Below are 16,509 nucleotides of genomic sequence, written 5' to 3'. Positions count from 1 at the left end.
CCAAGGGTTCAGCTGGCAAACAACAGAGAAATCCAAATCCAAGGTGCTTGCAAACAGAACATTAACCATTTATATAAATTTATACCAGATAATACACTTAATAAGTTCAACAAAATTTACATAGGATTAGCATATAGATACAACATGGCTTTCTTAGAAAGCTACAGCTTAGTAATTAATAGATAGAGTTATCCCATATACAACTGTGGCAAAAACCTCATCATGTTAGGCAGGCTTCCAAACTGTGAGCACTTCTTGAAACATCTCTAGCATCAGATCTCTATCTGCCTGTCTGAAGAAGTTGTTAATTTCCTCCCTAACATCATAAATCTTGCCAAAATCGAACAAATACATCAAGCAACCTTTTTTCAATTTATTTAGCTGGTAAAGCCAGGCCTCTTGCAGTCTTTCGAGGACATTACCCGAGTTGATGTCTTCTAGGAGACTTTCCTCACAAGCATTCTTCAAATCTACAATATCATACTTGTTTGCCGCACCCAGTAATGCCAATCGGTGCTTCCAGAAATCCTCTTGTTTTATGGTTCCATACAAGTAACTAAGAAGCGCTGTGCATGATTCTGTTGACATGTCTTCTATGTCGATTATAGAGGACTCTTTCTCCCTGAGATCGTGAAGGAACATGCTGTGGAATACAGGAGAAGTAGCAGACAGTATCGCTCTGTGAGCTTGCACTGATCCATCAGCCGTATTAATGGTAACATCAGTATGGATGGACTCATCAAGCATGCGAGAGAGGCATCGGAGAGTACTTTGGGTAGCTAAAGATTGCAAAATCATGTCATTGGGCCATATAGATTTTCCTTCTCCACCCTGAAGGTTCAATTACCACAGGTTACTAAGAGAAGGAACATGAATTCAAAAAAATACTCAAGGTCTTTTATTGGTAAATGCTGAGAAGAAACTTTTCATTCTTTTCCATTTTCTGTAAAATGGAACAATTGGAAAATTTCGTTTTTTCAGTTAAAATCTGCTCAAGGGAACAACCAAAGAATTCAATCACGTAAGCCTATACACCAGCCCTATCTGTTACAACTAGATAGGTAGTTTATCAGAGAACCATTTCATGTAGTAATCTCATATAGTCGTGCATATTAAACACACACTGGAACACTTCAGAATATCAAGAACTCACATTTGGGGTGTAGATCTTCAGGTCAAGGAACTCAACATCAATGACAAATCGACCTTGTAAACAAGAATCAATAGGCCACACAAAGTCATCACTTGTTCGAAGCAGCCTCTCATATACTGCAAACATGGACCGCCACAGAATTATACATGCAACATAACATGTTGAATATAGTTAATACAGAATTGTTTATGAAATTCAACTGTGATAGAGGCGAGAAAAGGTGTGATGGACATTAGTTGCAGGCTCTTTATCTGGACAAACAAAGAAAAAAACAAGGAAGCACAAGAGTCTACACTTACATGTGTCTGCATATGCAGCTGAAGAATATTCTATGTGCAACTAAAAAACCGTAACAATACTTACTAGAAGCATAAATAGCACACGACAGTTAGGCTAGAAATTGTTGGCATATTAATAGCCTAAGGCAGTCCAGAGATAGGATCTTGTCCTACAAGAAAGGGTACAAATTTGATTTATAGCATGTACAGAGAGGTCTTTTCTTAATGAACAAATTGTGTCTTCTCTTCTGGTCAACAAAACAAAAAATTTGACCATATAAAGAAGGAAAATTTATGTGCACCATTAAGGACACTAAACTGCTTTCTCTAATATTTCAGTGCTTTTTATCGACGATAGTCTGAGTTGCCTAAGATAACACCCACCCATCCCCACATCATAGATGCATGCAGCAAACAATTTGATACCCATGACCCATCCCCTAATATTACACATGCCATAGTAATTGGCAGTCCAAATGAAAAACATAATGTGAGATGCGTCCAAGAATTCCTTATCAAAGAAATCACAAGTTTCAGAACCAGGCATACATATACATCATGTTTCCTTTTTCATATATGAGCATAACAACTGACCTGATAAATTATTAAGTAGAAATGTCTAAGTTTCCCCCCCTCCAGGAGGAGAGGATTGGGCATTTTTGCTCTATACAAGTAAATTCATCTCTAGCCGCTCAGCGTAGTCCAAATCCATTACCAAATCATCCATAACAGATGGAAATAACCATGATGAAAATTGACGTAATAGATTAGTTACACTAGTGTGGCAAATAGAGATTTGCAACCAGACCTTTGTGAATAGATCAAGGAGCTAATAAATTGATAAAGATTTGAGAGTTGAATTCATCCAACATATATTTAATTGTACTACTTTTCCATGTCAATCACCTCGGTCACACTTTATATTACATCCCTCAATTTTCACAGATACAGATGTCGTTAAACAAAGACACGTTTCTCCAAAACTAGTGATCTTTGCCAGAAGAACAACCAGACCATATCAAAATACAAATTACATCAACCAAAATGGTGCAATTCGATAGGAAAACCTAATACAACACAGTAATAACAACAAAATGAACTCTGCAAATGCACCAAACAAGCAAAATAACTCAAAAATACATCTTCAAACTTTTGCTAGGTAAATCGACCTCTGCAACTTGCAATAGTAAATATACTCAAATGGGTACAATCAAAACAGAGAAGAGCTGAAAATAGAGTTTACCAGGAGATATATGAGGTCTCCGATTGGTTCCAGTTGTAGTAACACGAAGCATAAAGCGAGCAAAAGGAGGAGGAAGCTGCTCTTTCGAAAGCCGAGAAGGTTCAGGAAACAATCGAATATACAAATACCGATTCTTCTCAATTGACAGATGCCTTAATCAACCATCAACCCAACATGAGAAAAACAAGATGATAAACAGAAATCAAGTAGAAAAAAAAACGAAAAAACATACCAGTTCCATATACCAATTTTAAAAGGGTCAGATCTTTTGTAAGTAGATGCTGTGAAATTGTCGATCCTCCATTGAGCTAACCTTGATAGAGTCTCTACCTTGCTGTCTGTCATCCTCCTTCTTCTTCCCCCTTGACTCTGCTAGTGATGAATCATTATATAAAGTTTTGATTTTTAGGAATTAACTAAAACTTAAACTGAGAAGAAGTCTTTGCTTTTTGAAAAGGACATAAGAAAGAAAGTTTTCATCTTTTACACAAAAACCATAATAAATACTCAGTGTTAAATTAGATTATATTAATTTGATATTTTTTTAAAAAATAAATATTCTAAAATTATATAAAAATGACTATAAATTGCAATCTTTTGCATATTAATATGATGAAAAAAATACATCTTAAAATGTTAGTTAAAGTTTTTATAGTTTGACGCTAAAAATAGAAACTATGACAAACAATGCCTGACGGCGAGAGTATTTAAGAAAAAAAGGTAGACACCTAAAGTTTGCGGGGATTCTATCCAGAGTTTTTGGCGAAAATCGTCCTTAAATTATACCTCATACCTAAACTATATCCTTGAAGCATTATTCTTAGCATAAAACATCCTCTAAGTATTTAAAAGTGAAACAATTTTCGTCCTTCTACTTTAATTTATAAGAAAATAACAAATCCACAAACATAAATTCATTCCTTCTTAATTATTATTCTTAGATATGCCAAAAATACTATCGTGAACTTTTTTGGTAATTGAGTTTAGCATTATGCAAAAAAATCTAATATGACAGTTTTTTCATTTAGTTTGATACTAAAGATATTATAAGTTGAAATATGTTTCTTCTCAATTGAATATGCTAAAAAAGACGTTTGTTGGGAACTCCGCTTCTAATAACGTAGAAAGAAACTCAAATGTGAGACATAATCAATATTTTGATTACTTTAATATCTGATTGACCCAAAAATTTATTGATCTAAAGTAAAATTTGATTATGAAAAAGGTAAAGATAATTAAGCTCTAATTTCTTTTGTTACTAAATAAGAAGGAGCAAATCATGTACGTACTCTCATAATTTTCAAACGTTTTTTTCCTTAAGCAATAATATATAAGATCCTTTAGCTTTTTGACGATATCTTACAGAATGATGAAAATTGTTCACTTTTAAATACTTGAAAGATATTTTCTGCTAAGAATGATACTTTAAGGATGTAATTTAAGTTTGTGGTATAGTTGAATGATGTTTTTGGCCAAAAACTCATCCTATTACCTATCTAACCATTTTCAACAATTTTAAACACATTCCTTTTACAATATTTGCAATCTCATGACGAGTGTGTATGTTTCACCCCAAATAAAATGATTTTTTTTCTTACTTGTTTAATAGTGGATCCGGTAAAATCCTGACCCACTCAAATATGAACCCTTAAAGCTTTTTAGAAAATTCGCCGTTCATCTTTCCCCATTCCTTTTCCCAGTTCTTTCGATTTACTTCACTTCAAAAAAAAAATTTCTTCTGAATTTCTTTGTAGATATACATTTGGTGTTTGATTTCAAATGTTTTTCTTTAAAAATTAGTTTAATTATTTTTAGCTTTGTGAGTATTCTGAAATCAAGACTAACTTTGAGTTCTGCAAGTGAATTTCACATTTTTTTGAATTTGCTCGAGTAGATTCTTTGATACGTTTTATCTAGGAAAACTATATGATTGGATATGGGCTCAAATTTCTTTGCTGGAAGGTATATTATATCGTTGTTAAGTAGATTTTCTAATAGAAAGTCTTACGATGGATAGCTAGAACTTGATGATAGAGTATATAATAAAAAGGTTCGTTTCACGTAGTAGAGAACCAACTTTTTGTTGTTGAGAAAAGCACTAAACAACCATTAATGGTGGTTTCGGAAGAAGAAACATGGGCCACTTTTCACTTTGGATTAACAATGTCATGTCAATTTTCCATTAGTTTGGGGTTGCAATTTACTCTTTCACGTGCTTTTCTAGTGTGAAATTATAATTGTTGTGAAAATGGATTACAATAACGTATTTATTATCGATTAAAATAGTTTCGTAGGTTAATAGGATATCCGCAAACTTAAGGTGTCTTTTTCAAAAAAAATTTATATTTGATAGGATAATTATGTATTTTATCTTTATATTTTTATATATAATTCATTTTAACAGTACCATTTGAAGCGTTGAAAGTTGCATCACAAGATGAAAGTAATTATGATGAACATTAATTATTTAATAGTTTTTTTAATTGATTAAATATTTATTTTCAAGATTAATCAACTATCAAGGATATAATAAGAAGAATATTACAATTTATGTATAGATTTTATGAAATAACAAATATTACGGATCATCTATTTATAGTAAGACGACATATAAAGAGAAACGGAGGGAGAATTATAAAGCTTCATAAAAATTTTGTAATCAATTCGGATTCAAAAAGAATGATAAAGATGAACTCAAGATGTGTGGGAAACATAGGAATTGGGTTGACTTTTAACTTTTGACTCATAAATTAAAATTATTTTCTCTACTTAATTTTATCTGTCCATTATTTCATATGAACGGAGGGAGCAATTCTAGATTATGGTTACACTTATTTTTATCATTTTATTTTATTATCAAATACTTATAAGCATTTTTTAAATATATTCACACTCAAAAAATGCTTAAAAGATAGATTAGCTTAAAAACACTTAAAATGAATCAATTTAAATAGGCTCTAACACCTTGTTTGGATGGTTGTTACACATTGTTTTGTGTTGTTAGTTGCAATGTTTGTTTTAATTGTTACTTCAGTTCTATAATATGATACCGTTTAAATTCATCAATATGTAATAACAAAAAAACTTATTTTATATAACAATTGATTTAATGTTATCGCAATATTACATTAATAGTTTCTTCTCATTTTGTGTTTGATAATTATACTTAAAATGACAGAATTCCCACATTTAAGTTTTCTTATTACCATTAACCCCTATTAGTTTTACCCCAAAATTCCTCATTTTCACGCATCACATTAATATATCAACATATCAAATTAATGTATAATGTAACTCGCGCATCAGATTAGTGTATCATGTATAAAATATACATCAGTTTAGTGTATCATTATAAAATGTAATGTATCTTACTTAACAATTAATATATCTCACACATCAGAATAATACATCAATGTTTACATTATAATATTAGTTTGAAAAATTTTCGTAATTATAAACTTATATGGGACAAGTGGTAATTTTATCTTTAACCTTTGCCCTTATTATATCTCATCTTTTACCTACCTTTTCAAAGTACGTCTCCCTATACCCTACTTATCCTGTAAATTTATTATTCAAATTATGAATGTACGACATTATATTATATAATGGCGTAGAACAATACGCTTTACGCTAATTCTGCTTTTTCGACTGATAAGAAAATTATTCTACAGTGTTCTTACGTATTATTGGAGTTCTTAAAACTCAAGTCAATTGAATCATTGCGATACATGAGAGTAAATATTTCAGCCATAAAATGCATATACACTAAGGCATAAATAATACAATGATTATTGAACTCCATTTATCAGCAAACAGATTCCAACTTGGAACATATTCAAACTGCCATACAATACACACGCAGAAGACCGGTATTATACTGGTCTTCTATTGCTCGATAGGATCTTGTTTACGACAACAACATACCCATTGAAATCTCATAAGTCCCACAAGCAAAGTATATGGAGGATGAACGCAGACCTTACCACTACCTCGTGGAGGTAGAGAGACCATTTCCTGTTCACAACACATTGAAAACTTCCCGATTCTAAGATGCCATGCCAAAAATAAAAGAGTTACAAACAACAATGTTACACATTTACAACCAATGGATTGTCTGTTTGATCCAGTTCTTAACCAGGAACATAATAATCCATTTTTTCCACTGGGAGATTTAGAACTGAAGTTTCCACCTATATCCAGGAAAAAGAGGATAAGAAGCAAAGTGTTAGTGTTCAGTCATTGTGCAAGTGATAGAAGATATATCTGAAATCTTTATTAAACAGAAAAATTGAGAAGTTGCTTCTAGCGTAATCACGCGATAGAATATGGGTCGTTTGTCAAGGCTGAAAAAATTAAAAACTGATTCTAGCAGATGGAAAATGAAGGATGGTTTGGTGCCTCATGGTTCATAGCATCGAATAGAGAGGAGCTAAAAACATCAAAGATTGTAAGCAATGAATCATAATGATAAAAATCGCGAGACACTGTACGCAAGCAAGATGGAGATAACACTGAATGACTCAAAGCATATACCTGCAGCAGTTGATTTGGATGTTTAAATAATGAAGAAACCATATATTATTGTATCTTCTGATAGAACTGCTAAGTGACTTTTAGCCAATTTTTCTTTTACTTATTTGGTATATAGACCTATATCCGCTGTGTCAAGATTATACATGAATATTAAGCTAGCTTCGAATTTAGAGATACTACTCCCTTTTTAAGTTAATTAGAAGACACTACATCATGTTCAATCATAAAAATATTTCGTCACCTATTAGAATTGCCTCAATAATCAAATACTAATTGTTAGATGTGAACCTGGATCTTCTTTTTGCTTGATGTGAAAAAAGGGACTCCTTCGCACAAATGTGAAAGATAAACTCACCTCCTCAAATGAAACAAAGACAAAAGGTGTTAGACCCCTCTTGTGTGAAATTGCTGGAACATCTGGGTTATGTGTTTCATCCTCTTCCCACCTCTCGACAACTCCAAGAATGTCTTCATCCGGGCCATTAACCTCATTATCATTCACGCCACTTGTAAGAAGAGCAAGTAGATCCATTCTGTTATTAGCACCTTGGGTTGTACCCCTCAACCTAATGGACACGTGAAATGTCATATGAATTAAACACAGTACCATGTAGAAATCATACCAGTTAGAGTAATCTGCATTACATGTTTGTGAACATATCTTACACTCTACTCCACAAACTTCAGGTTTATCATATAATTCAAACTCTACATATTTATATGATAAAAATAATTCAAATTTTACATGCAATATAGTGAGTGGATAGACAATAAATTACTATAACTGATAGAAATAAAAAGCAAGTGTCATCTGCAAGTGAAAAATAACAGAATGTTTACTAAGTTTGAATTTTGTTTACTACAATAGAAGATTTGGGACCTATTAAGACTACTCAATGGAATGACGCAAGTATTAATTGTTCATTTCATCTACAGGAGAAATTCCAGCAACTAGCTACCACAAATTATGCACACTACATTTATTAACCTGCAAGATGATTTATCCCAAGGACAAAAAAATGCCAGCATTGCTTGCAGTAAGGAATAAGGTGCGACTTTCATGCACATTTATTCAAAGTGCACGACTAAACTTTTACAATAGTTTATAGGATCCGGAAAAGATAGCCTGTTGCCTTCATATGAGTTTATAGGTGGGCAACCTGGAAAATATACATCTACAGGAATTAGCTTATCGAATCCCCGAACAAAACCTACAAGAATCGGAACTGAATCCCACCAAGATCCTCAACTTTATACTTAAGCATTTATATATAGCTTGGCCTTGCACTCTTAAAAGATGGGGATTTTTATTAATTTTTTGCTTAGAAGCTAGTTTGGCTCGGATGGAAGTTTAACAACTAATATGGTGACTTGTGGCGCCAGGGGAAAAGTACCCAAACCTTCAACCATAGTTTTATTAAACAAGAGGTGAGCATAAGAACTCAAAATACAAATATAATCTCCATGATCAAGTACCTTAAGCGGAATCTCAACACAGTTGGACGCATTCCCGGGTACAAAAGAGCAGCTTCAACCTGCAAATGAGAAGGCAGTGAGCTGTCTGTTCGAAATTAGCATCACATATATCAACTAAACGCCAAAAGCATTATCAACTTAAGCAAGGAGGAATGAACCATTATTTTGATTTGAGCGTATATAACCAAATTGCTGCCAGAAACAAATTGACTTGTACAGGAAGATTAGAATTGGACTTACTTTATCCTCTGATAGAGTGTAATTCCCCTTAAAAACACAATCAGCTTTTGAGGCACGGAAGTTCAGGTACTTCGCTACATCTTTGACTTTTTGTGATGAATTCTAGTTAAAAGAAATCTACAATAGTTATAAACTAGGTATAGCAAGAACAACGTGCAAAGATCTAGTATGCCACACGAGCTGAACAACAAATGATTACTACCTTATAAAGGAACCTGCCAGAAGGATAAAATCTCATATAGCGATAGTAACACACCTACAATCAAAGAGAAGATGACAATGTTATAAAATGCCATTGATACTAATTGCTATAGGATGCAAAGTGAAGAAAAGAAGCAATGGGAGGAAACTGAACAACTCAAAGATGTCATACTGATTAGAATCCAAACTCTGTTTACAATAGCCTACAACTTATATCAGTTCTCTCAGACGAGGGAAACATCCTCTCTCAAGCAGAACAGGTCTTCTTGCAGTACCCCACAACTTGCTGTTTTCTGGAGTCCCCGGCAGAGCAAGTCTATTTGCACTGTTTAGCTGCATCCCATGCTTTTACAGCTTTCAATTTTCAGTATCAATTTTCCGATGAAAACGTATTTCTGCTACTCGTGCATCTCATGTTTTATTTAAATCTTGTTCCACCGCTCTGTAGGCTATCACAGATACTTGCTGAGTATTGTGGCTACAACTCGCTGCTTAATTTTTTGGGTGCAGCGACAGGTACCTCTAAGCTCCGTATCACCAGCTAAATCTGGCATCCCCCATCAACATCTTCCATTCATCTTTGCGTAAGAGTTTCAATCTGCTTTTATAGTCTTTCCTTTATTTTGAGGTATGACCCATGGACCTATGTAACAGTTGTGTTTTTTCTAGATGGCTCATGACTAGTTTGACTTGGCCAGTTTGTAGTATGGTTTGTTTTACACTCTACAGTTGAGACTTATACTAAGATATTTCAGTTCTATGCAGTATGTTTGACTTTAATTTCCAGTTCTACAGTATTTTCATATGTTTGCGAAGTTAACCAGTTGTTAGTTTAGTGGTTTGCTTGATAAGGGTAGTTAGTCAGGTGCCTGGTGCCGGTCATGAATCCCTAAATGCGGGTCATGATATTTGGTTGGATAAAGAGGGTAGTGGCACAAGATATTAACAAGAAGGTGGGAAATAAAGCAAGGGTCTCTCATTTGAAGGCGTTCTGAGTAGTAAGGTTTGTTAAGGATGTTAGCAATGCTGGTAGCAGAAATAGTTTTAGTATACATGATATTCGTAGAGCACCCTTAGCATCCACATATATACCCTCACCTTCCTTTGTATATGTGAAGCTTCACTTGGTGAGTGCACACAACCTTCCACCAAATAGGGGAAAAGTTCAACCCCCATAAGTAGCACTTGTTTAACACCCTCTCCCAACCCCCTCAAAAATGTGATCTAAAGAAAGAAAAGGGTAGTTGTACAGGAAAACGATCTTTGTCATTAAAAGATGCATACTCCTTCTTTGCAGTTGGTGTAAAATATTTTTCTTGATTAGAATATCTTCAATAATTTACAACCGATGATTAAAAATTGATTCCCTCAAAGATAACATCTCGCATCTACATATTCAAACCATACTAAAGGACCTTTCCTTTTTCTTCTTTTGGGGAAGGGAGTATAACAAAGGTCCAACCGATCAAAAACCTTCACGATAAATAAGGTACAAAGCTCTGGCACTGTTGAACAAGTTACCTCTTATCCTAAGGAAAAGAGGATGTCACATTTGTCTAATTTGTCATTTTTTCTGAACTATCTTCCGTCATGAAATATACAACGCAAAAGATGAATTAGCATATTGCATAATTTGCATTCTCCTACAAGCACTATGCAGCATTTGCCAGCACAGCTTATCTCTAAACATGCATCCAAGATGTCACAAGTTTAACTATGTGGAGGATAAGAATACACATACAAGATGAACTGGATTAGTGATCTTCCACTCAGCTATTCCTGCACGAATATATGTGTTTCGACTGACATAAATACCTGCAGAAAAAAATAAATTAAGACTTCTTACTACCTTCAAATATTTCAACTTAGACTTATGGATACAAATAATCCAAATTTTTTACAGGCTACGGCAAAAACATCCAGATGGGAAAAAATTAGTTCTCCGGCTCAGATGGCGTAAGTAAATCCAAGACAAATACCTTGGTATGTGGTCCACAGAGAAATCTATTTTGGAAAATACAATCATACATCCCTACCAAATACACTATACCCAGCTTTAAGACACTTCGTGAAAAAACTTAAAATCCCCAGCTTTCAAAATATTGAATGCTCAGTAGTAAAATTCTAATGATACTACTAGGAGCAACCAAAACTTTCACAATGGTGAAAATCAGCAACTTTTAACTCTTGTTTTTGCTTGCTCAACAACTATCAACTCTTATTTAATAGAAAAGCTATGTCAATCAACAAATACTGTTTTTTCCAGATGCACCAATTAGGGCATAAAACTTGAGAACTTAGAGGTTCTTCCTGAATACAGAAAAAATTCGTATTAATCCAATGACCAAATAACAGAAATGATTCGAGGATAATCAAATCTGGCATTGTAATAACGAAAAGCCAAGAAATTACAATACGTGATCGCCTATCTATTCAAAAAGTAAAAAATGGAAGTTAAAAGTATTGGCACACAAGTTTCTTGAGAAAAGTCCATTTCATTTGTCACCAAAATCAAGAATTAGAATCCATATTATTGCAATGTCGAACGAGAAGAAGTAGCCAACACCTATACATGCCCTCACGTCTGCCTTCTCTCCCTCCCGATATAAAAACTTACCTTAAGAATTTTACAATTAATAAGGATATTTTTTTTGGTATTAATAAGGAACTTCTTGTCATAGAAACAGGTGTAACTATAGTACTTTTCGAAGTAATTGCAATATTTTACCATCTTCATCAAAAACTATATCTTACCATCCGTACGAATCCTTGGTCTTAAAAGCCACATTTTTCTCCATGAACCATCATACTTCAAGTGAAGGACCTTATAGTTTTCTACCAATCCAGAAACCTTCAAAAATGAGGCACAATGGTCAATGATACTTACAAAGCTCACTAGTCGCGATAGAACAACCAGAACCAGTGTCCCTGGTACCTGCCAAGCCTTTAGGCATGCATTGCGCCAAAATACAGGGTTCCGAATTGTATACCTCCACTTTCGACAAACACAAGCTGCCTTACCCAAGGTGTATGGGGTCGTTTTTGACAAGATCTGCACAACATTAATCATGAAGTGATAGTAAGTTTCCGGTTCCCTCACCTTAGCTATAAAGATTAGAACGGAAGGCTGCAAAAGCTAAATTTCAATCTAGAAACAGCATAATTTTTCTCAAGCAGACATCAAGACATTACATTTGATTGCCTTCAGTTCTCTAGATATGCAACCTCAATTCACCCATTGGAAGGAAACAGAAAGAACTCCGGAGAGAGATGGGGTGGGAGTAGGGCTGTTCATGGTTATGGTTAACCAACCAATTCGAACCGTAATTCGAACCAAACCGATTAAAAAACCCGATATTTGGTTTGATTTGGTTAGGTTTGGTTTTTAAATTTTGAAAACCGATACTGTTTGGTTTCGTTTTGGTTTTACTAAAAAAACAACTGCAAAAATAACCAAACCAAACCGATAAATTAGAAATTTAAATTTTATAATTATTTATATATTATTTATAAATAAATATAAATACTGTGTTAAATTTTAAGTAACTTAAGTCTTTAAGTTTACAATTTTCTCAAGCCTAACACTTAAATTTTAGCTTAATTACAATCCTAAGTCCAATTCCATCAAAATTTATTCCCTACCATACCTTTCATAAGATAGTCACACACTTTCTCTTAATTTAATAACTTTGTTCGGGTAATGATAACTCTAGTATTGCTTAATTGCTTAATTGAACCAACAATAGCTCTCTTGTGGATTATTCATGTACTAGATGTTTTTTAAATCAAGATACATATGTCCTAAAAAATTTATTACTTTCAAACCGAAAAAATGCAGAAAAACCGAACCAAACCGTCAATAACCAAACCGATAGTTATTTTTTTCATTTGGTTTGGTTTGGTTTTAGAAATTTAAAAACCCGACTAGATTGGTTTGGTTTTGGTTTTAACCAATATCCGATCCAAACCAAACCACAAACACCCCTAGGTGGGAGTATATTAAAGACTAATCCAATAAATTCTCAGTGAAAACCAGCTAACCATCCAGAGAAAGAATCAAAGGGAACAGTCACATTTAAGCTTGGTTGCAAAGCTCAACTTGATTACTGTAATGAGATCATAGAGTCCAACGTTCCTCGTCTGTGAAGAAGACAGAGATGACATCCAACTTTGCTACCAAGGATGCTCCTCAGAAGAATTGAAGGGGAAAAAGGCTCAAGGTAGATGTTAAAATAGCAACGCTTGTGTCCACGTAGAATCCACTAACTTCTTGCATGTGCATGAAATTAAAGTTGTTCTTAGGGGGGTAGTTAGATATCGCCTCACCATAAATATACATGTAACCCAAAACAGCCACAAATACCTTACTTTCTGGTTAATATTTTCTTTTGATTTATAGAAAAACATTGTTCATACTTTGGATACCAATTAATTGGTTTAGCAAAATCAGCTCTGTTGTAAGTCTTATCAATATGCTTCAGCTTCCTATCGTAACAAAGCATTTCCAACACTTGCCACATATTTACATGTTGATCAGAAAATTACAGAGGAAATTAATTGAAATCCACAAAGGCATACCTCAAAAAGCAGTTCATCAGGTAGTACTCGGTGTATCAATGCAGGGTCAACAAACTGCTTGCTGCTAGCACTTCCAAAAGGAGCGACAGGTCTAACATTAATCCCATACAAATCTGAAAGAAAAAAGGCAGTTGAATTGACAATAGTCTGTTCCACAAAATTCCATCATCAAAACCAAATGTCAATATAAAGAATCCAAGAAATGATGAATCTTTTATGCAGCAAATTGCTAGGAGCAAGGTAATTGAAGTAAGCAATGACAAAGTGCTTGAAAAATACCAAGCCATGGCCTATGAGGAAAAATGAACTGAGAAGCTCTCAACTGTGCAGCAGTTTCGAGTTCCACAGCAAGTTCCACTGTGTAATCTGCAAGATATGAGCCATCATCAATAAATAATGACAAATACAGAACAAGAAGAACATGAAAACACCAAAAAGCGGCAATTTGTAGTTCTGAAATTAACTCAAGGAAGAAAAGTCCGAAAGCTGATCAATGTCCAGTTGACAAGACTAATCAGATTTATTCATAAACCAGTAAACTGAGACAAAAAACACAGAGATTGACAAAAAAGATGCATATATATAGATAGATAGATACATAATTTGGAAATAAATACTTCCATTACTCAATGAGTTAAAAAGATAATAAGATCAAGCTAACAAACCTACAATAAATGAAAACTATTGCAACAGAACGGGCAAGTTGCATAAAATCACTCTTGAATCAGTAGTTCCAACTTCTCAAACTAGCAATGACTGCAGAACAGAAAGATTCATCTAACTGCAGACCAGCTAAAATATAGACGAGTGACGAGTCTAATCTTTTATCTATGAAAGATTTGGATATGAACAGACCCAATTATCTTCTCCTTTTTCCTTAAAAATAGTAACCGGGGTCCTTCGCACCGTGACTAATCCATTGCGTACCTACTAATCACCTAGCATTATTGGTAATATAAACCCTGTCTACCATGCTTTATATCAGCTCCATTGAACACAAAACAATACACTATACGATAAAACAAAAGCTGAAAAGAACATACAAATAAGCAACAACCACTACAAAACACATATATTAAAACAAAGATTCAATTTTTTTCACTTCTCCCTGAAATTAATGAAATCCCAGTAAAATCCAACCAAAAATTTGAACTTTCTTACAATACAACTCCTTCTCAATCATACACAACCCTTTCCATATCCCAAAACCCAAGAAAGATTCCAACCAAAGAATTTAAATTTACAAATACACAGAAGGTAAAAACCAATTCTAGAACACAATAGAGAGAAAAAAGTTCACATTTTGGAGAATTTCATAGCTCACCTGAGGCCATTTTTCTTGGTTTTGAATGTTGTGCTTGACAATTTGGATATCCAGCCCGAGAAAAACTGTGTAAAGGAAGAAATGAAAAAGGGGGAAATTTTAAGGAAATCAATTTTCCCAATTTATAATAGCCGTCTATTAGCACCGTCTTACGTATTGAAAATCTTTTTATCTAAAATTTTTATGCAATTTTAAATAGTCATGTGACTTGTTATAATTTGCCACGTGATATTATATTATTTATAATGATAATAAAAATCACTTGTCTTAAAAATTAAAAACGCATTTAACCCATTTTTATTTTTTAAAAAGGACAAGTAAATTTGTACACGCTTTATATTAAAATAAAAATATGTCCAAGTAATTATTAATATCGAAGAAAGTTATATAAAATGTAATGGCAACTAGTTATTCGAAACTGCAAATTGTGATTTCTCCAAACATGTAATTGTTTACTGTTAGTAATTATTTAAAACTGCAAGTTGTGATCCCTCCAAACATGTAATTGTTTATTGTTATAATTTGAAAGTTAAAGAATAATGTTATAACTTATAATTATTAGTCCTAAATTTATAATTTTTCATGATTTTTCTTTCATTAGTTCAAAATTGTTCCTTGATTCATTTAAAACTCATCATACTCGAGCTTTCCACTGGCCTTTGTTTTTGGCTCGATATCCATATAACTATAGATGTCTAGTTTTGTGACAAAAGTTACATCTCATCAACTTATAGCAATCAATTCACAAGTGTTCTATTATATGACAATGATCACAAAATGCATTTGGAGTATAGATCTTTTGTTTCTGATTTCCGAGACCAGGTCTCCAAGTGAACATTATTGTTGGAATCATGTTTTCAGACATCTTTCTACTTGGTTGTTTTGGTTGTGTGGGTCAACTGGATCCAAAGCTAAGGTTTTAGCGGACGTCTATGAAAAATTTCGGTAAAAATGAGGTTGGATTTAGATTATCAAAAAAGATGGTGAGCTATAGCATACGAAAATCGGCAAAATGGGAGGGGGGAGGTTTACTTACTCCGGGGCTTGTTTGACCTTTAAAATAAGTTGTTTTGACGGTGTGGGACAATTAGCTCCGTAGCTAAGGTCTTAAAAAACGTCCATGAAAATTTTTGGCAAAAATAACGTCGGAATTCCGGATCACCTAAAAAGATGGTGAGCTATAACACACGAAAATCGGCAAAACAAGGGGTTTACTTGCTTCAGGGCTCGTTTGACCTTGAAAATGAGTTGTTTTAGTTGTGTGGGTCAACTGGCTCCATAGCTAAGGTTCTAACAGAAGTCCATCAAAAAATTCGGCAAAACGACGTTGGAATTTCGGATTACCAAAAAAGAAGGTGAGCTATAGCACACGAAAATAAAAAAAAAATAGGGAGTTCACTTGCTCCAGGGCTCGTTTGATCTTGAAAATGGGTCGTTTTGGCCGCGTGGGCTAACTGACTCCATAGCTAAGGTCTTAAAG

At 33.8% G+C, this 16,509-nt stretch overlaps 2 protein-coding genes across 2 annotated transcripts; both read right to left on the bottom strand.

Annotated features, from left to right (window-relative positions):
- Positions 1–44: 44 nt before the first annotated feature.
- LOC101244144 (BTB/POZ domain-containing protein) lies at positions 45–3,073 on the bottom strand. The gene is made up of 4 exons (NM_001318228.1): positions 2,907–3,073; positions 2,675–2,826; positions 1,154–1,269; positions 45–831 (listed from the first exon to the last, which is right to left on the bottom strand). The coding sequence occupies exons 1-4, from the start codon at positions 3,017–3,019 to the stop codon at positions 226–228; spliced, it is 987 nt and encodes a 328-aa protein (NP_001305157.1). The 5' UTR covers positions 3,020–3,073; the 3' UTR covers positions 45–225.
- A 3,381-nt stretch (positions 3,074–6,454) lies between these two features.
- Positions 6,455–15,171, bottom strand: LOC101243848 (F-box protein 7). Its single transcript, NM_001318218.1, has 11 exons — positions 15,030–15,171; positions 13,985–14,071; positions 13,706–13,818; positions 12,063–12,179; positions 11,882–11,978; positions 10,869–10,942; positions 9,129–9,182; positions 8,927–9,028; positions 8,687–8,745; positions 7,566–7,776; positions 6,455–6,867 (listed from the first exon to the last, which is right to left on the bottom strand). Exons 1-11 carry the CDS (start codon positions 15,037–15,039, stop codon positions 6,808–6,810), a joined length of 984 nt encoding a protein of 327 aa, NP_001305147.1. The 5' UTR covers positions 15,040–15,171; the 3' UTR covers positions 6,455–6,807.
- Positions 15,172–16,509: the final 1,338 nt, after the last annotated feature.

This window comes from Solanum lycopersicum, chromosome 11 (genome assembly GCF_036512215.1).
Source record: "Solanum lycopersicum chromosome 11, SLM_r2.1".
NCBI lineage: Eukaryota > Viridiplantae > Streptophyta > Magnoliopsida > Solanales > Solanaceae > Solanum > Solanum lycopersicum.
The sequence above is the reverse complement of the archived record's forward strand: the minus strand, read 5'-3'. Positions and strand labels throughout refer to the sequence as shown.

Bases quoted from the DNA above. Each gene is read 5' to 3' on its own strand.
- LOC101243848 (NM_001318218.1), bottom strand. The intron at 9,183-10,868 runs GTATGTGTATTC...CTTTGATTGTAG, and splicing joins TCACTAATCCAGTTCATCTT to GTGTGTTACTATCGCTATAT. The intron at 9,029-9,128 runs GTAGTAATCATT...TCTTTTAACTAG, and splicing joins CTGGCAGGTTCCTTTATAAG to AATTCATCACAAAAAGTCAA.
- LOC101244144 (NM_001318228.1), bottom strand. From the start codon at position 3,019: ATGACAGACAGCAAGGTAGAGACTCTATCAAGGTTAGCTCAATGGAGG. The intron at 1,270-2,674 runs GTAAACTCTATT...CCATGTTTGCAG, and splicing joins GAGACCTCATATATCTCCTG to TATATGAGAGGCTGCTTCGA. The intron at 832-1,153 runs GTGAGTTCTTGA...TTGAACCTTCAG, and splicing joins TGAAGATCTACACCCCAAAT to GGTGGAGAAGGAAAATCTAT.